The 21,322-nt window shown below is 41.4% G+C and overlaps 1 protein-coding gene across 5 annotated transcripts in view; it reads left to right on the plus strand.

The window, feature by feature from the left end:
- LOC122799357 (protein DGCR6-like) overlaps nucleotides 1-16,243 on the plus strand; it is a 557,275-nt gene extending 541,032 nt beyond the window's left edge. For all 5 annotated transcript variants that reach the window (XM_044068355.1, XM_044068356.1, XM_044068354.1 and 2 more), the window contains exon 6: nucleotides 15,412-16,243. In XM_044068355.1, coding sequence (XP_043924290.1) covers nucleotides 15,412-15,495 — 84 coding nt within the window. In that variant the 3' untranslated portion in view covers nucleotides 15,496-16,243. The remainder of the gene's footprint in view (nucleotides 1-15,411) is intronic.
- The last annotated feature ends 5,079 nt before the right edge of the window (nucleotides 16,244-21,322 follow it).

The following is a 21,322-nucleotide window of genomic DNA, read 5'->3' on the forward strand; positions in this document are numbered from 1 at the left end:
TACTTACACATTCAATGACAAGAAATTATTCTTACCTTAGTCAGTTGCCATCTCTGCTTGATTTTGGGTGGCCCACCTCTCATCCCTAACATGTCTACTCACAAGATTTGATGAAGGTGTCTTAGAACTTGTAGATTTCCTTAAGAAACTGCAGCCGTTATCAGAACAGGTATCAGTGTTAGGGTTTCCTACTCTAAAAAGAGAGGGGGAAAATCTTCCCGTTAAGGAATCAGACATCTGACACAGAGGTGGATGAACTGGACTCTGTGGACCAGTTCTCCTCCTCCTCCTCCTCTCAGTTTTGAGTCACACTGACCTTGTCTCCCTACCAAGAGATTTCTCATGTTGACATACTCTTAAAAGAATGAGGGTTTATTTCAGGTGGGAGTACAATGATTCATATGTTATCCAGACAGTGCAGAGGGAATGTATGGGTTTTCCAGAGCCAAATCCCTTAGCTATTCTGCCAGTGATGCATTTACTTAGTGCATCTTTGGACCCACATACCCAAACCCCTGCTCCCTGGAAGACTGGAAATTTTTTTGAAGTGTTATTCCTGCAAATACCTATACAAGAATCCAATTGCTGATCTAGCAGTGGTGTCCATGAATTTCTAGTAAGAGGTCTGCTGGACTCCAACCAAGAAACCCTTCCTAGTGGCAGGGAAAACAGAATATTTGTCTACACCTTTGCCACCCTGGCCCTCAGGGCCCTTGGCTGCCTAACTCACGTGTTGAAAGTATCCAGGGATTGTCCCATTTGAAGGATAAGACTGAGACAATAGAGGACATGAGCTTGAGAGATGGTGCAGGACTTTGCAGCCTCCCCTCCCATGTTAACAGGTACTTCACTAGCTGTGGCGATGGTGCTGTGAATGCATCAAGCAGGGCAGCAGCAGGGCTGTCGTTAGGAGACAAACCTGGTTGAGGACCCAGTCCCTGTCAGATCATGTAAAAGTGTAGCTTCTTAATGCCTCACTAGAGAAGGAGCTGCTTCATGGAGTCCTTGTTGAACAGCAGTTTAAGAAGCTGCAGTAAAAAAGGAAAACTATTGTCTGTGAACTAGGTGTTTTGCTCCACTGCCAAATACAGTAGAAACTATCCTCTCAAGTGTTGGCCTTTCCACTGGGGGCAAGACAAGGGCAAGCAGCCAAAAAGGAGGCTAGTTCCAGAGAAAATTGCAAGCTGACCAAAAGGAGAAGCCTTAGTGCACTTGGGACTGAAACCCCACAAGGGAACATTTGAGTCTACAGAAATCATTCTTTCCCCTACCCCTTAAATCCCAACTTAAACCACACTTTCCCCAACCCACCTCCACTAACTATTCACCACTTAAAAAAGGGGAAAAAAAGTTGTCTAGACCTGTTTGTGAAGTCTGAGAAAACACTTGTGGGCATTCCAATCTTAAGAATCTTGGTTCCAGTTGCATGCTGCATTTAATAAAAATACCAGTGTTTTTTATGCACACCTGAATCACTTAGAAACAAAGACAATTGGTCAAACACACACTAGATGACCTTCTGAAGGAAGGTATCTATAGAGAGTACCAAAACAGAAGGGGAGGCACAGGATTCTACTCAGAGGCAAATGTTTCTAGACCTCAAAAAAATAGCCCATAGAGGCGAGTCTTAAACTTATCAAAAGTTAAACGAATTATTAAAAGTACTGCCGAACTAAGGGTGGTAATATCTGCCCCAATCCAGTTGACTTGTCTGATTTGTGGTCAGAACTGAAGCAGACTAGGACTCTAAATCCAAGTGTGTCAAAATGTCAGCAGCTATTCACCAGGCAAATACTGTTTCTGAGAGCTCCTTTAGACTCTCAACCAGTTGGCATTCCTTCCTTCAGAGACGGCACTATTTCTGACCTAATTTCATCTCTGTAGGATAGCAAAATTAGATTACTGTGAGGCAGTTCTCCAGAACACTGGGGTACATGGCCTTCTCTGTCCTGGTAGTTCCTCAGTAAGGTTTCATGTGAGAACACCAGTGCTACTAAGACACAGATGGCGTAGCATGACCACTCCTTGGAATGCCACATTCCCCTGCTGCCCTGTATCAAGAAAGAGCTGTATTGTCGGCTGCAGTAGGTTTACATTCTGTTGCGGCCTGACACCCAGACAATTACCAATGACCTCACATAGGAAGGCTGTAGATTTTCACTCGGGGGGGTGGGGGGGGGGGGACTTGAGGATCCAAGGCAACTGGGGCAAAACTAAGAGGAAAAAACACACACCATGCTGAAAGATGACCATAGTAATTTTAGCCATCAAAGACTTAATACTTATTTGACAGATGGAATTGTGTACATCCTGACAAGCAACACCACCAGTGATGTGGTACATCAAAAATGAGTGTACATGCCCCTATCCTGTGTGCAGGCTGGCCTTGAAAGAGTGGTACCTGTCAACAGTGCTGGACATAACTGCTGTGGCAACTTGCATCCCATCTTTAGAGAACATTTTAGTAAACTAATTGCGCAAAACACAGGTAGATAGAACCACATGAATGGATGTGGAACAGTATGCATTTCTGAATCTGGTCTGGAGTTAGATTGCTTCAGAAAAAAACAGCTCAGTAGGTTGCACCAGGACACAAACCCCAGAGATTTGGTAATGGATGCCTTCCTGAATCAGCTGAGCAGGCTGGTTTCTGTACACTTTTCCTCTAGTTGTTCTCCTCCTCAGAGTAATACAAGACAGGTCAAAAATGCTTCATACAGCTCCCTTTTGACTGAGACAACACTGATTTTCCTGCTTACCAAGTATGATGAAGACCAAGCCTGTAGTCCTGCTACACCATGCGAACCTTTTGACCCAAAACAAGGTGTCAGTCTTGCACCTCAATCTGAAGTCCCTAAGGCTGACAACTTGGATGATGTAGCTTTCATTCCCCTTTAGGCACGTGCTGGGGGTTTGGTTTATGACTTAAATAAGGCTAGGAAACTAAATGCAAGGATATTGTACCTAGCAAAACGGGCAGTTCTACATTTTGGTGTCAGGGGAAGTCTGCACATTAATCTGACTTCACTGCCCTTGATGATCAAATAGCTGTTGACCTTTGTCTTATACCTTGGTGAAGCTGCATGCATCTGCAGTTTCCAACTGCCTACCTCTTTATTCTTAGCTTATTATGTTTTAAATTATTATAAGCTTTTTATGCCATTATTGGTGAATAGAGTAGCAAGACTATCTCTGAATTTGATAAATATTGTTGCAGGTGGACATACCTTTTTAAAACAAAAGCTGCAAAGGCTGCATTGTTGAAAACTTGGCCACAGCAAGAGAAGGACCCTTTAATGATAGTGAATTTTGATGTAGAGAAGGCTTAAAGTTAAATACTGTTGAATGCAAGTATGTTTTACCTTTTGGTTCTACCATGGATTTTGATGTTTTGAGGGCAGTACATATGACAAGCCAAAATATGGTATTTGTCGGTATGTCATTATTGTGAATATTTGGAGGAATAAAGCAAAAGTGTTCGACACCACTGTTTGTATTCAGTTTGGAACTATTGGCTGCTTTGGTGAAGGTATTTGATTTGAAAGCATGTAGATTACAAGATGAGGAATTCAGATACTATTTATGGATTGTTTTATACGATCCATTCAAGTATTGCTAAGAATTTAAAGTGCTGAATAAATTTGGTAAAATATGCTAAGGTCACTAAAATGAAGTCCTATGCAGTGGTAATTATATTGTTTGCAAAGGAAACTTTTAGCTCTTTGTGGCTGGGTGAAAGTATTTAGTGATGCAGTTAAGTATACATGAGGATCGATAAATAAGATGTATGAAGAGGTGAAAGGTGATATCCAGAGTTGGAAGATGTTTCAGAGCTTGACCATAGAACACAAGCTGTACCTTTTTCTCTGTTAGTAGTTGCAATCTGAGTATTTCCAGCAGAGGTATCAGATGAATTTTATAGTCAGTCAGTGATACAGGACTGCATATGGGAGAGGGGTTATGTATAAAGTGATTTGGAATTTGCTGTTGTGGACTGTGTAATGTGGCGTGTTGCATATCTGTGATTAGTAGGACTTGAGCAATTTGTAATATTGGAGTGAATGATTGTTAAAACCTGTGTACTGTATGACAACAATGAGAAATATTGCTGTAGCTTTTCTTTTTATTCATGCACTGTTGCAATTGTTTAATAAAAATGTTTTAAATTTTAAAATGTTACATTATGAGATGGTGAAGGAAGGTCTTTCTTTTAAGAGGTATGATTTTAAATGGAAATAGTCATGAAATTAATGATCGGAAATAAAGTAGCTTTTGAAGGTGTGTAGCATGAGTGGGATGAATGTGTGACAAGAAACGCCTTGTGTAGTAAAACAAGCAGTAGATTTGAAAAACCTGTGAAATAGTTATCCACTAATGTAATCCTTTTCTGCGTAAAACCATTTGCTTAGAGTAGAGTAGGAATGCCTGAGGCAAAGGGTCCTTAATTAAGAACTGGAGGGAAACACAAACTAAAGTGATATACTGGAAGCAGTTGAGGTGTGAGAGAGAATGAGCCATTTGGGGCAGGTCAGCAGAAATAGAAACTTTTGGGATGCTTGTGAAACACAGTACAAATTATTGCTATATTTGGTGAAAGAGAAGAGCTACACATGAAATGATTAGTCAGTACAGAATATAAAGCACTTGTTTGCAGACAGAAGGGGAGCAGTTGTGCAGAGAAGTAAAGGAAAGGACATGGGGAAGACTTGTTTTAATGCTCATATATGGTACATAGTAGCACCAGTTTTTGATATTTGGGTAAAAGTGTCTACAAATTTTTATACACTTCAAAAACTGAAGAGGATGTTCCCAAATGTAGAAACATGGCGAGTACTAGGGGCTTGTGTCCCCATTCTTTGGTAATGTTTAAAGGACAGGCTTTAAAGATTAATTGGTACATAATCTGACTTAGTTAATGCAAGAAGTACAGATAATGAAAAAAATTAATAAGATGTTGGGCAATAAAAATAGATCAAGAAAATATGATAGCTGCTTAAAAGCAATAATAGAAATTTAGGTTTGAGGAAGTAGGAGACCGAAGATAAGGTACTGGATTGTGTTAAGCCGTTGTAAGAAAGTAGGTCAACAGAAAGTATCTTGGGAGAGACGTATATTGCTAGGTGGTAATTTTGGAAAATGTATAGCTTCAAGAATGGAATGATGTCAGAGTAGAGTTTTTAAGTCATATAGGGTTAGGACAGTAGACAAATGTAACAAGTTGAAAGGGTTATGATTGCTTTCTCTGCTGGGATAGGATATATTAAATAGGCTGGATTGCCATTTTCACTTTTTAATTCATTGTTGCTTAGTTTATTTTTATGTTCAGTTTTGTTAATTGTTGTAGTGCTTGGGAGCACCTCTCTCTAATTTAGTGATGGGACAACATGAGATAGTGATGAGGATTGATAGATTAAATTAAGAATCTGGACATTTCTAAGATGCTGTCAGAACTCTGCATCATAATAGTTTGTTTTCCTTTGCGTCTAGCATGGTATTATATGGCTCTGCTCATAAACTAATGCATAACAACTGATAACATTAAAATAACAGTCAGTGCACTTGCATGTTAAACGCTGCTATTACAGGAACCACATAAAAATGTCTTACTTGCATGATGTAGTATTTTCACATAATTTGTTAATTTTACTTCTTTTTCACCAAGAATGCTCAACTTTTGGCCGTTTAGCTTGCTGCAATGTTTAGTATAATAAATTGAGCAACTGCTTTCCCTCTTTTGTTAAAAGGATACCCTCTGGCTGGCTATTTAATGCTGGCTAGGATACACACCTCTTACTAATAACCCACTGAATGACAGACCATCGATGTTCATCACACACACCTCTTACTCCACAGTCTGAACATGAAGTAGCCACACAAACCAGAGCTATTTATCTGCTAACAATCTGTTTCACTAATTAAAGTGACAAGTAACTTTCCTGATTCTTTATACAAAGATGTCATCATGCTAAAGCAAAGACCCATCCCTGTTTACATTTTATCAAGTTCAAATTCTGATGCCTGTCATTAACTGTTCATCTGTTTCTATTAATTATCCATTATTCTCAAACCAAGAATATAATGTTACAAAAAGGATACGCTGTTCTGTTTTTGTATTGTGACCACATAATCAAACCAAATAAACCAAATTTGCTCTTAAAAAAAAAACGCCAAACTAGCTTTTAACACATGTACACTAATTTTCAATAGCTAAACTGCTTAAATGTCTACCCAGTCTGGGCTACTACAATAAATTGTATGTTTCAAACCCTTATTGGGTGACAGTTTGGAAGGCATGAGAGAAACTTACTTTTGTACATCCCTTTGCTATTCCCCAAAGGTTTGAAATCTGGAAAGAAAATGCTGGTTTATGTCCCTTTCTCTTGATTTTAGGTGGACTGACGGCACAAATGGTGGCAAGAATCTTGTCAGTGACTAGTCTAATACCATAACTTAGTTGTATGATACCCTTCAGGAAGTCAAAAAGTTTTAGGAGTATGAATATATGCTGTCTTCTATTAGACAGCACTTTAAGATGATATTGGTACAGACCTATATTGGCATTTTACATGCATTTATTTTGTAATAATCATAACCATAATTCAGTTTTAGGGCTTGACTGATGTATGTGAAACCAAGATGGATTCAAATGTCTGTTCCTTGAGTTATGTTGTCTAGTTTTATGACACAGTGGCTTGAGTCATGCAGCATTTAATGGCTTAGTAGCATGGGTTATTTACTTATAAGTTGCCCTTTGGCTATATTTCTATCTCTTCGTTAGTTTTGAGTATTTTCAGTTATATAATAAGCATTTGATTGACATTATGTTTTCATCCTATGAAATAAAGGATCATTGCTTGGTTATTCAGACTGTGAGGCCGGTCTTCTGCCTTTTTGCCATCAAAAAGCACCACTGAACAAATTAATACATTTTTTACTGTTGCACTTCAGCTGGACTGTTATTTAACTATGACGCTGCTTGAATGGATTGCTAAATAGAACCAACAGATCATTCAAATACAAGCAATACATTCTAATAAATGCAAAAAATTAAGTTTAAATCACAGGCTTAGCTGTTGCTTTTTATGTTTAAAATGTTTTGCTGCAGGATAACAGCATTTGTGAAATATGTGTTTAAATGACAATAGATGTGTATTTTTATTCTGTTATTTAGCAAACCGATTACAGCATGGCATTTGATCTGGTCCAGTGTTGTCTGTTTTTGTCCAATTAAAAATATGGGTTGTAGGATCTGATTGGATTCAACCTTGGCACTGCTTCTGAAGCTTTTTGGTTCCAGGGATCTGACTCGTACCTTACCCATAATTCCCTTCACCCCAGTCCATGTTAGTACCTCCAATCTTGTTTGCTGCCTGAGGAAATCAGACCTGTTTTTTAAGGGCTCTTAGTTTGGGCTATGCCCCTTTTCTCTTCTCCTCTCCTACTGAGATACTCCTCTTTCTAGTCATTTAGTTTAATTTTGTTTTGATATGTAGGAAACTAGCATAGTTAAGATAGTACTTAAAATGCTGTACCTGAATAGTAATTTGATTAGTAGAGCTGTAGACTTGTAGTTAATACAAGAGAGAAAGTAGAAATTGTTGAGCTTCTCTTGTTACTATTTTACAGTGTTTTTTCCTGTATAGCTATTTCTAATTAGCGGTTGAATAAGATATCTGATACCAAGGATACAAAGTGTGCTGAGTGTGGTCACACACACCCCCCCCCCCCCAAGACCCTTACTCTTTGTGTGTACTGTCTGAGCACTGCCCACCTATCTAGAGATAGTCAGTCCTTTGCTTCTTTTAGTTCTAGGGCACTTCGCACTCGGACAGTGAAGTTGATAACCAATGGTTTCTCCTTCCTCAGACAGGGTCATTCATTTCAGCTGGCCCTTCTTCCACTGCTGGAAGCAAGACAAAACCAGACAAAATGACAAGCAAAAGAAAAGAGTGATTCAGAGAAGAGAGATGAGGACAAATTAGAAAATAATAGAAAAACTGTCTCCTGACCTCACAACTTCATTAGATCCTGATCTGAAGACTCCAGAGAAGTCGGATTCGTCAATTTCTCAGGTGTGACCTTCTCCTTGGTCACCTTACTGTCTGGAGCTGGAGAGCCCAAGGCTTCATTCACCGGTATTGCAGGAACAGAGATACTCAAGACCATCTTCCATGGCTTCCTCTATCTGGTCATCCAGAAGCTTAACCGAGCAAGACGTCAACAGAATGATGCAGAAGTATATTAGAATGCAAATCTAGCTTGAGGTTCTCTCAGTGACGTCTCCTTTGAATGTGCTCTGTATTCATCAGCTACTGTCCTCCCCCAGTTCTTTCTCTGGTTCTGGTCTGCCCTTCAGAACTGTCTACCCTGGATCCAATTTGCCGCAGAGCACCTTCGTCGGAACCAACAGTCAAAGCCACTTGAACTCCAATAGCTTCCCTTTCTGTTCTGGCTCTGATGCTTTCAGATCAAGAAGAGACTTGGAGCTGAAGGATTGGTGCTGGAGCTCAGCAGGGTAGGTCAGTGCTGAAATTATTGGAGCTGTACCTCTCCCTTGGGGTCGCTGCACTAGATGACTCTAATCCAACTTTGGTTTTGTGGTTGATGCCTATTGGTATCGGGATTTCTCCTTCATCTTCAGACTGGAGGGGGCCTCATTTGGGACCAGTTGCGGCTTTGACCTTTGAGGCTTTTGAAAGGGTCTTCACTGTACCAAAGGAGAAGGCACTTCCACCCAGCTCAGTTCTACCCAAACCTCAGCAGGATTCTGCTGCTGCTTCCCATCACTCTGTCAGACAGGGACAGTTGTTTCTACAAGCTTCTAAGGATGTTTGCTATGTTAGCTGCCATTCTGATTCTGAACCTTATGAGTATCCACCAGTACAGATTCACACAAAAAATACATGCAGGAGGAAGCACACAGACTCATCACTAGAGTCTTTCACTAAAGAGACTGATTTGGATGAAAGTGAAGGTATTCCAAAGTCCACCTGTGAAGATGGCACTTTCGGTGAGATCCTTGAATTAATGAAAACAGTGAGGGAGGGTAGCCCACAGGCAACCCTTCAGACAAATCTGTGTTCTTGGAAGCCTTCGGTTCCAGCTCAGTTTCATCCTAGGTAGTACCACCCCACCGTTAATCACCTTATTGACCTCATGACTCAACGGGCACAGAGGGATCCTGATGTGGTGGAACAGTCCCCCAGAAAAACAGAATTTTGGCAGCTCCCAAATACAGGAAGCACTGGAGCAAAGGTCTATCAGTGGGTGCCATGGTGGTAGCAGCATCCACTAAAAAGGAACCGTCTAAAGAAAGTTCTTCTGTCCATCCCCCTAAAAGGGAGTCTAGGGCAATGGATAAGTGTAGAAATGGATATAAGCTTCAGCAAAATTTGCCCTCAGAGTGCTGAACTGTTTTACTCATGCTTCCAGAGAGACTTGACCAAATTACTCTCCAAGTCTCTCTTGGGTATTCTGTCTGAGGATGTTTCAGAAGACTGTAGACTCCAAGCTTTCTACCTAATTTGAATGTAACCATGCCACTGTTTCTAATGGAGGTGATGATTCAGCTAGGGCAACAGGTACTAGCATCACCATGTGGTGGCATGCCTGGTTGCATGTTTGTGATTTTGCAGAAGGTTTCAAGACGTCCTTCATTAATGCCCTTTTTGATTGGTCCAGTTTTTTTTTTGGCCCAAAGGTAAGACACGTTAACCAGGAGTCAACAAGTTTATAAAACTCTGCAGTAGGAATCTGCTTTTCCACCTGACAACCTTGTATATGAATCAAATGAGTGGAAAGAAAATGTAGTTCCACAAATCAGAGTTTTTATCAGGACACTCCTGGGGATAGGCCTTCTCATGGCAGGGGAGGAGGCAACTCTAATCGACATTGCCCTAGAGGCAGAGGTGGACCACTCAACCAAGCTTTCACAATCCCTTCAATGAAAAGCCCTACCAGTGCTCCTGAAAGGTTGCCCAGCTGCTGCACTCTGGAGACAGCTGGGGGGGGGACTTGTTCATGCACCTGCAAGCCTGACAAAACATAATTAAAGATTATTGGGTGCTAAACATAATTTCCAGAGGCTATTCAATTCCCTTTTCCCTTTCTCCAGTAAGAAAGAAGAATGTTCCTGGTGTTCCAACCAGTCAGTGGGAACCCACAGCAGCAGTTTTTCCAAACTGCTAGAAAGAGAGTCATCCAACTGCTCTCCAAAGACAAATTAGAGTCCAGAGTCTATTCAAGGTTCTTTTAGAACCCAAGAAGACAGGGGACTTGACCCATTCTGGATTGGAATCCTCTAAATTCTGAATGTCATGATTCAGTCCATTTGGTCTCTGCTGAGGAAGATTGATTGGATGGCATAGTTCTCCAGGATGTGTACTATCATGTAAAGACAGAGAAGCATTACAGGAGATTTTTCTGTTTCTGGCCGAGAGTCTAGTCTTCACCAGTTCAGAGCCTTGTCTTGGTCTCACCACAGCTTCCAGGGTGTCTACCATGGTAATAGCAGTCGATGCAATGCATCTGCGTCTGCTAGGGATTCAAGTTTTTCCATACTCTGATAATTGGCTCTTAATTGCTACCTCCAAGGATCTGCTGCTTTGTCACCTGGACCTTCTGCTCCACTTATTGCAGTATTTAGGAATTATGCTCAATTTGACCAAGAGCCATCTGATTCCTACACAACCCAACAGAGTTTCAGATGCCATCTGGACTCAGCGCTACAGATTTCCAGTCCTCCCATGCCAGAGTACTCTTTCATTACGTCTCACAGCTACACAGGTACTTCACCACCCTTCTCCTCCAGCAAGACTGATTTTATGGCTGTAAGGTCTGATGGCCTCCATGATTTTGGTGGTCCCACTAGCCAGATTCCATGAGAGTACTCCAGTGGACCATATTAGTACAGTGATCTCAAAACATTCATTCACTGCATTCCAAGGATTCACATTATGCAGGTCTGCAAAGAACACGCCACTTGTTGACTAAAGTCTCCGTCACGAACGAAAGGAAGATTTTTCCACATGGATCTACCTCTCCGTAGTAACCACATATACCTCCCTGCTAGGGTGGGGGGGCATTTCAAAGGGAGGGTGATCCAAAGTACCTGGTCACACAGAGAGATCAATATTCACATTAGTTTCTTGAAGATGAGGGTAGTCCTCCTAGAATTGCAGGTGTTCCAGGGTGTTCTCCCCAAAGGTTTGATTTCCATACACAGACAGTGTGGCAGTAGTTTGGTATATCATCAGACAGGGAGGAACCCATTCTTATCCCCTTTGTTGAGAGGCTATGAGAGTTTGCCATTAGGCAATGTCTTCACACTGCTTTCTGATAGTAACGCACATACTAGGGATATCCAAAATACCAGCAGACAAATTGAACAGAATGATTTTAATGGCTCACAAGTGGTCTTTCAATTCAGCAATAACGAGCTTGATTTTCCATTGCTGGGACCAGCCTTGCTACAGCCTGTTAACATTGTACCTGAACGGTAAGTGCAGCAGTTAATTTGCCTTAATCTTTCCATAGGGATAGACACCAAGGGATGCTGTAGTTCACAGTTGATCCAATGTCTCCTTTATGCTTTTTCCCAATTAACCCTAATGAACAAGTTCATCAGGAAAGTGCAAGGCCAGCGTGATTCTCATTGCTCCTTTCTGGCCCTGATAAACATGTTTTCCCTTCCTATGGCCTGTACTAGTGCATCAGCCATGGATATTGGATCAGTATCCAAACCTTGTTGGCCTACCTGTCTGAATTGCCTCCTCCGGACCAGAAATCCATGACGTTATCCTCTTGATTCCTCCAGTGTTGACCTTAGCCAGAGATGCCAGGGTCCCAACACCAGTTGTTCAAATCATGTTAGGCTCCCAGAAACAATACACAAAAAAGGTATGGCATAGCAAGTGGAAGAGATTTTCTATCTGGGCTGTCAAAAAGATTAGACTGTCTTTTGACTCCCTGTTGTAATGGTGCCAGTCGAAATGCCAAGTGCCGAAAAGCTGAAAACCTGGAAAAAAACATCTCAAAAAACGTTGTTCTCCTTAAAACTCTCTAGCCTCCTCCTCAGAGGTCACACCATATCAATATCAAAAAGGTGAGAGCTCTCTTTTTTGCCCTTCAAGTCTTTCATTCTTTCTTCCAGGGCCTCTCAAAATCTTTACAGACAGTACCACAGTAATGTGGTACATCAACAAGCAAGAGAGGACACAGTCCTACCTTCTTTGCAGGCTGACTCTTCAAGTTTGATATTTAACTGTCCAGTATCAAGTGACTCTTCAGGCTGTATTTATTCCTTCAGAGCAGAACAGTTGCAGACACTCTAAGCAGGTCCGTAACACAAGCTCATAAATGGATGCTTCACAGAGATGTGTTTCTGGGCATTGTCCATTTTTTGTATCAGAGTCCTGAGTCCTCTGGCCTGGAAGGTGGATGCCTTTTCTTTTTCCTGGAAGGGAATGTTTCTCTGTGCCTTCCCTCCCCTTCCTCTCATTGCAAAGGTCCTGCTCTAGATAGAGCAAGACTTCCCCATAATCTTGTTGGTGACTCCTTTTTGGTCCAAACAGCATTGGTTCCCTCTTCTGCACCTAGCCAAGGGCAGTCATCACAAGTTACCTCACAGGATGGACCTACTTGCACAAGACAAGGGATCTCTTATCCATCCTGACGTGTCCACTCTTCAACTGACATTGTGGGTGATGAGGTTTTGATCCCTTTAAGGTGCCCTTTTTCTGAGGATATGTGTAGGATTATTCAGGAGGCCAAGAAATCCTATATGTCCAAATGGAAGAGATTTTGTATTTAGTGCTTTGCTTGTAACCAGGAACTACCTTCTGTGAACATCCCTGTGTTTCTGTCTTTTGTGTCAGTTGCTTCATACTGGATTAGCATATTCTTCAGTTAAAGCTCACCTTTCAGTTGTTTCTGCTTGTCTGCCATTAATTCCCTCCTGTGGCCTCTAGTTTTGAGGTCAAGCGGTTTCTCAGAGGTGTTCTTCATATCAGACCTCCCAGGAAACCTAATTGCACCTTCCTGGGATCATAATTTTTTTCTTGAAAAACTGACTCGTGCTCCTTTTGAACCTGTAGCTCCAGCTTCCTTATAGCATTGTACGTGGAAGACTCTTCTTTTGACTCTTACTTCAGCTAAGAGAGTATCCGAACTCCAGGATCTAATGTCTGTCCCTCCTTTTTTGTTTTTTTCTTAGGGACAGGGTGTCTCTTCGTACTAATCCTCCTTTTATGCCCAAGGTGGTTAATGAATTGTCTTAGTCTATTAATTTGCCCTTTTTTTTCCTTCTCCACAGTCTGCTAGTGAAAAAGTCATTCACATCTTGAATTTGCATAGGCAGCTCAGATATTATTTAGATAAGACTAAGGCCGTTCGCAAGTCTAAGCAGCTCTTTATTTCTTTTCATCCCAGATCTCTAGGTTTGTCTGTTTCTAAGCAAACCATTTCTTCATGGATCTCTAAGGTCATTTTGTTTTGTTACTCCTTTCATGGGAAAAGTCTTCTTTCTGCATCTGTAAAGGCTTATTCTACCAGGTCCGTGGCTTCCTCTGGTGCTTATTTCAAAGGATTGCATACCAATTCCATCCCTGAAGCTGCTACTTGGACTTCTTTCCATACCTTTACTTAGCATTAGAGATTGGATGCTGTTTCCAGAGCAAGAGCTGGCTTGACACAGATATCCTGCATGGGTTTTTTGAGGGTTCTGCTAATCCTGCCTCCTCCCAAGTTTCCTCTTGAGCTTTTGTACTCTTCCTTGTAGTAAAGAATACTTCAACAGTGAAATGGAAGGGCATAGTACAGTTGTGTAAACTCTTACTATAACAGTAGATGCCCTCCTCTTCACTGTAGCAGTATTCGCTCCCTCCCTCCAAGCCCGTCTGGTTTGTTCTGCATTTTTTTCCTTCTGTATGTGCATGGACTCCTTTGTCCTATAATGACTGTTCATGACTGTTCTCTTCTTGGGCAATTCAGTTCCAGGTAGTTGAGTCCGTACATCTCTTCTGTGCCCTACAATTCTGTATTGGGAGCATAAATGTGATGTACAAGATCTTTTTTAGGCTTTTTCATTCTGTCCTGGGTGGGACATCCATTCTATGAAGAATACTGCAACAGTGAAGAGAAGAACATCTACTGCTATGATAAGATTTTACACAACTGCACATTCCTTCTGGGGCTCTTCACTTCTGAGGTATTTGTCTGTACGTCACCTTTATAACTTACTCCTTAAGCAGGGAGCATACGAGTGACATAATTCTATTCTAGGGCTATGGTACACCAGTAGGAATTTGTCTTACCTTTGGCAGGGAATCCCTTTAGTAAAGATTACACAGTGGTGCAGCGATAGCGTTGTTGCCTCACAGCAAGAGGTTCTCCCGTTCGATTCTCAGCTTGGGTTGGGAGTGCCTTCTGTCTGGAGTCTGCATGTCCTCCCCGCGGTCGAGTGGGCGTTCGAAAGACATGCATTGAATCTGCCTGGTTGGGCGTCGGGCTGGCAACTCGACATCATAAAAAAAAAAAAAAAAAAAACTGCCAATCATTAGCGGTCCGGAGTTCCGCTGTGGTGACCCCTAACCGGGAAAAGTTGAAAGACAAACAACAACTGCAACAGTAAATAGCAGGACATCTACTGTTATGGTAAGATTTTACCCAGCTGTACTTATTGGTTAAGTAAGTAACTTTCATTACACAGTGAGATATGCATTCTATTGTTCCCTTGAAAACAGATTGATTTGCTGATAATCACGGACATGCCCAGGAAGATGCTTGTTCTTGCATTCTCTTTTTAACGTTGAGCATTCACTGCCATTAACTTTCTTTATTGAATGCAGATCCTGACAGACAGCATTTGCTTCCTCATATTAAGTATTGCTTTTGATCAACTTTGTTTTGCTATTAGAAATCTAGCATGTTGGCAACATTGCATTTCATAGTATTCTCTGGTTACATTTTAAAGAATCATTGAATCTAGTATGTTTTGTTGTTTGTCCTGTCAGTGATGTATGTCTGTGCTGACCATTTGCCTTTTTACATGTGCTTCATCTGCAAGTACTTTCCATTTTTCAGTTGAGAAATGGGTATTAAATTAGCCAAAGGGAACTGTTTTAAAATGCAATCTTCATGTATCTTTATGTCTTCTGTCTGTTCAGTAGATGCTTTGTTTTCATGTAAGACTTATCTAGGTAGACATCTGAGTGGTGGTAGTGGGATATGGTATATTGTTCCTTCTTAAGAAATGTACAACTTTGGAGAAGACCCATTGCTTTTAAGTAGAACAACCTGCTGATCACTGGCCATGCTTTTGAAAACTGCAAGTGTAAGTGTAGTGGTAGAGAGAGAGAGGAGGCAGCAAGAAAGTTTTGTGTTTTAATTAACACTGTTTTTCTTGTTGTATAGGAGTTGACTCTACAGATGAATTTACTTGAGCTTATTCTGAAACTACAGCAGAAGGATTTACAGTTTGAAGATGACTTGACTTGATCTGACCTGTTAAATGATGGCGGAATAATTTTGGACCATCATTTCATTCAAACATTGCTTTGATGCACTCTATTGATTATCCAAGTGTATACAAGGTGTAACATATTTGAACTTCAGACCTTCGCCCTACTTGCAAGCAGGCAGCTAAATAACAGGGATCAAGCAGTATTTGTTTCTTTAGTCTTCAGTGACAATGGAGACGCACTACAGTATAAACAAGTCGTCATAAACGGTTTTGATGCATTCGGCTGTATGTCTGTTTTGTGTTATGCAGCTGTTATTGTAGAAGTGTTATGGAGAACATGTTGAAACAGCTCTAAAAGTAAGAGCAAGCCATAAGAATTGACTGTTTTGTATTATTTTTTAGGTGGGGCTGTCGTTTATTTTTGAGTTGTTATACAACCCTACTTGCTGGACAGAATTGGGGACTGTTGCAGCTAATGTCACTTACAGACTTTCCTACCCTTTTCACCTCACTTTCTCACCCCCATCTCATTAGCAGTGTTTTGACACATTGACATCAGTATAATGGACACAACTATGCACTTTTTTAGTGTATTTGCTGCAGAAGAGATGAACATCTACTTGAATGTATTGAAAAGTTTTTCTGAAGTTAAGTCTCTGAACTTATTCTGTGATGTATAAATATTAGCGCTTTTGTTTTTTTTTTTCCTTTTTTATTTAAAAAGTTATTTTTGTTACTGTTAACTGTACTAAATGTTTGTAGAAAAAAAAGTCTGTAAACATTTTTGAGTGTTCTGTTTTTTTTTCTGTCAAAGTGACCAAACTGTGTCTTTGTGACATATGTACTCAGACTGTTATTCAAAGTACCATCTTGTTTTGGGCCAAAGCACGAGAATAACACTGAATTGTGTGTTTTAGTAAGCGTTAAGTAAAAAGAAGACGTAATACTTTGAGGCTCTCTTACTAAAAAAGAAGGCTGTAGCATACAGAGCACAGAGCAGTGAAAAAAAAAATCTTAATCTGCTGAAAAAACAATCTAAAGAGCTCATCTTTTGCAGCACTACTGTATGCACCGTTAGTTAGTTTTGAGCCTCCTAAACCTGTTGACTAATTTCCTGCGTCTACCTCCTGCTGGGTGTCAGCAGGCAGACACTGTCCATTGAAAGCACTTTTAATACTGCTAACAGATGTCTTCTGAGATAGTAGGTGATTGTCTTCTCTGGGCCACAGTATGCAAACAGCACATGTACAGGCGTCTTGTTTTCAGATGCAGGGTATAACGCTCTTCAATTCCTTTATCTCGCAGAGATGTGATATCCTTGTCAACATTAGTATTGGTGTGTATGTCAGCCTGCTGGCAATAGTTACCATACCTATAGCAGGCAGATATTGAATTTTTTAACTGAATGTGCAAAAAGGCAAATATTGAATTTTTAAATTGAATGAGGAAAAAAAGGCATCTACACAGTTACATCCGAGTCAAAAATTGTACCCCCCAGCCAACACTCCCCATAACCTGCCAGCTGATTTGAGTTCCCAGCTTATCTGTGATTGAATCCTTCTTCCAGTTCCCATCTCTCCCTAGCAAGACAGCAGTTGACATACACTGCCCAGTTTGGAGGAGACTAAAGTATGTTGACAGTGTATGCGCCCATCCCCTGACCCATAGAGTCAGTGGAACATCCTTTGCTCTCTTCATGAAGAAGACCCAATGTTCTGAAACACCAAACTGTATGTATATATGGTGTGAGGCACTCAAATAAGTAATGATGTCCATCGTATGGATCACTGCTAATCTAACCTTAGCTATATGGGTTATATACCCTGGTAAGGATATAACAGCCAGCCAGCTTCAAAAGCTTTCAGGGTAACTTCCACATGACCAAAACATTAGTCAGCTCAAGTTGAGCCGACCAAAAAGTCAGGTTTGAGTGACAAGCCCTTTAGAGCTTTCCTGCTGCTGAAGATCACTCTTCTTGTGGGCTTCCGAGAATCGATTGTCTGCTAACATTGTTCCAATGCCAGGCAGAGATGTTCCCTTCAGGTAAAAAGCCTTCCACTTTATGTATTTTGAAAGAAATTGTCCTTTTTCTGTAAATATTAATTTTAAAGGTAGGAAGAACAATTTTTAATAAGATCTGCATGACTTTTAATTGCTTTTAAACAGGAGGGTGACTGTTTTACTTTTGAGGTAAAAAGCTGTTAAAACTAATTTTAAACTACATGTTTGAAGTCCTCTTTCTCAGCTTAAGCATGGAGCAATCTACTAGTTCATCGGTTCTTCCTTTTTCCAGATGCATAAAAGAAAATTAAATAAACAGCCTTTGCTACCATGGCGCGGGCTACTAAAGTGCCTCAACTACAGATGGGTAGCTCTGCTATGACAAAAACTGGATGTTCATCGTGTTACACTGCTGCAGTCATTACACTTGGGTTATCCTGCCACCAGCCGGTCCCGCAGTCGGCCAGAGTTCCAAAGTCTTGGTCCGGCATTTGTTGCTGTCGCTTCTTCCCTGACGTCAGTGCGCCAGAGGTATATAAGATGCATCCGATGCCATTTTCTCCAGTCTTTCTTGCCACGCGGTGCCAGAAGCAGTTCGCAAGTGCTGGTCGGCCGACTCCTGAGATTTTCGAAGTCGAATTTCAGATCCGAAGTCTTCAATAAAGCTAAGTATCCCATTGGGGAAACTTTTTTCTTGCCTCAGACCGATGTCAGAACAAGTTAATAATTGTATTTCTTTTGGGAAGCAAATACCTCATAAGGACTTCCACTCTTACTGTATTCCATGCCTAGGCCCTGATCACAACGTCACCAGTTGTCGGTTTTGTGCTAGATTTAACAAACGCACTATAAAACGACGTTTTGATTTTGCTTTGCACTACTTTGGCCGAAGGTTCAATTATACTATGCCATTGGATCAGCCGACGACTGCAATTCAGAAAAAAACGCAAAGACAAGGATAAAGACAGGTATCCGAGGTCCAAAACCGATGACGAAGACTCTTCTAGGCCAGTCGCCGGTTCGCCTGTTCTCAGTGAGGCACTTTCGCAGCCCCTAACACCCGCTACCTCAGAGCCACAGGCCACCTCCGACTCCCACGTGGAGACAACTAGGCCTCTGGAAACTCAAGGTATTGGGCCTACGGAAACTAATCCCTCAGATGGGTCCGGAGCCACTGAGCAGGCATCGGCTTCTGAGGGTGTTTTCAGACCTTCACAACTTACCATTAAAGCAACAGCCAAGACAAAAACACCATTAAAGACAAAGAAGTAAGTACAGCATTCTCCTGGACAGTCCTCCATGCCTAAGAAACAGATGCTTAAAATGGCCGAAGACCTCATTACTCTAATCAGGGGTTCCCATCCCCCTCCTGAGAAAAGGCCTTGGCAGGATACAGACTATGATTCCTCTGATCAGGTTTCCATTTCCTCTGATTCCTCTTCAGACCATGGGTACTCTCTACCCCCCTATGAGGACTCCGATGCTGAAGAATCTATCCCTTCAGCCTCTCCTCCTGAGGATTATTCTTTTGGGGAAACTTTACATACCATGAGGGAGCATTTCCATTGGGAAAGTCAGGATTATTCAGAATCTAAGAAAAGGCTCAGGGATGTCCTTTTATTGCCTCAGCACAGGTCCCTGGCTATTCCGCCTGTGCTAGATATTGTGGATGATGTGTTCTCTGAATCCAGCTTATCTCCTGATTCTTTGCCCCCTGCACCAGCCAAACCAGATAGGTATTATAGAGTCCCTGACTCTCACAAGTTTCTTTGTAAAAATCCTTCCGCTGATCCAGAAACTATTTCCCAGGGTCCAAAAGTGGTTAAGGCTTCCATTGCAGAAAATCCAGTACCCTCTGACAGAGATTCTAGAGCATTGGATAGATGGGGGAAGAAAGTTTACACTTCTGCAACTTTAAAAGTAAGGGCTTTAAATTGCCAGTTTCACATGCTTAAGTGCCAACAATATTTAATGGCTCAGTTAAAACAGAAAATGCTTGCAAGCTCAGAAGCTCCTGACTGTAAAGAAATGCAGGATTTATTGCATGCAGTTGAACAGGTGGGAAAACATACTCTGCAATGTGGTTTTGATTCTTTAGAGGCCTCTTGTAGAGCCGCAGTTACAGGTTCTGTGATTCGAAGACATGCTTGGTTAAAAGAACAGAGTTTACCTGATCATGTTAAGGCAAAATTACTGGATGCTCCTTTACAGCATGATGCCTTGTTTTGTGTTAAGGCAGAAGAGGTGTTAAAGAAAATGGAGGATAAAGCTAAATCTATGTAAACAGTCAAAGATTTCTTACAGGTACAGCCACCTCGATTTAGCAGAAATTGGCCAACAAAGAATTGGTCCTTTCCAGTGTCAGACAGGCCACAGAGAGGCAGATACAGGTGCCCAAGAGGCAGATCTCAACCCCAAGGCTCTAACAGACAATGACAGTGGGGCACCTCAACCCCAAAAGGAGGTGAGGACAAGTCTCAACCTTACAGGAAACAGTCCCAATGACTTCCCCCTTCGTACGCCAAGCACTTCCCTTTTGGCAGCCCCCTTAGGGTGAAAACTAGCACTTTTTTCTCAAAACTGGCAAACAATCACCCAAGACAAATGGGTTCTGAATATTGTGTCTGAAGGTTACAGGTTCCACTTTCACACTTTACCAAGGCTAAAAGGAATGCCAGACCTGCCACAAAATGGGCAGAGGCACAAAAACAAATTTCAGCCCTCATGGACAATGAGAGCTATTCAAAAAGTACCACAACACAATGAGAGCTATTCAAAAAGTACCACAACAGGAACAAGGACAAGGATTTTACTCAAGACTCTTCCTGGTCCCCAGAAAGGACAAGACCTGGAGACCCATACTAGACCTTTCAACTCTAAATACTTACCTGGATATTCCGAAATTCAAAATGTTGACACTACAGCAGCTTCTTTCCATGCTGGGCAAGAAGGCTTGGCTTGTTACTCTGGACCTCAAAGAGGCATACCTGCATGTCCCTATCAGACAAAATTGCAAAACATACCTCAGATTCAAAGCTGGTACAATGCACTACCAATTCTCTGCACTGCCCTTTGGCTTATCTACTGCACCCAGGGTCTTCACAAAGTGCCTGGCACCAGTAATTGCATTTTGCAGACAAAAAGGAATTCAAATATATCCATACCTGGACGACTGCCTCATTCAAGCAGAGACAAAGGACATTCTTCTAAAGCATCTGGTGTTTGTAAAAAGGTTGCTAATTTCTCTAGGGTACACAGTAAACAAAAAGAAGTCAAAGCTAGTGCCCTCACAACAGATTATATTCCTAGGTGCCAGCTTAAATACAACAGCCCAGATGGCTTATCTCATGCCAGACAAACAAGTTCAACTAACTCAAATGTTTTCAATTACTGGCAAAAAAGTCCCATCTCCCTGCAAGAAAAATTCTGCAGGCCCTGGGATTCATGGCATCCTGCATACTCCTAATACCATATGCCAGACTACATATGAGGAAATTACAGAGGTACCTAAAACGTGTTTGGACTCAACACTCTCACAGTTTAGAAGCCGTAATACCAATGATTCCCTGCCTACAACAGGAGTTTTGATGGTGGGCACAGGCATGTCACCTAAACAAGGGTCAGCATTTTACTCTACCCACACCCAGGCAGACTCCAGCAACAGATGCTTCGGATTATGCCTGGGGAGCACACATGGCAGGAAAATGCATTCAGGGCAAATGGACCACAGACCAAATGCATCTACACATCAATCAAAAAGAGATGTTGGCTGTTCAAAATGCCCTAACAGCTTTCAAGGACCTTCTGCATCCAGGACAATTATTATTAAAGACAGACAACACCACAGTAATGTGGTACATA

Source organism: Protopterus annectens, chromosome 4.part0 (genome assembly GCF_019279795.1).
Source record: "Protopterus annectens isolate FY-2018-M chromosome 4.part0, PAN1.0, whole genome shotgun sequence".
NCBI lineage: Eukaryota > Metazoa > Chordata > Ceratodontiformes > Protopteridae > Protopterus > Protopterus annectens.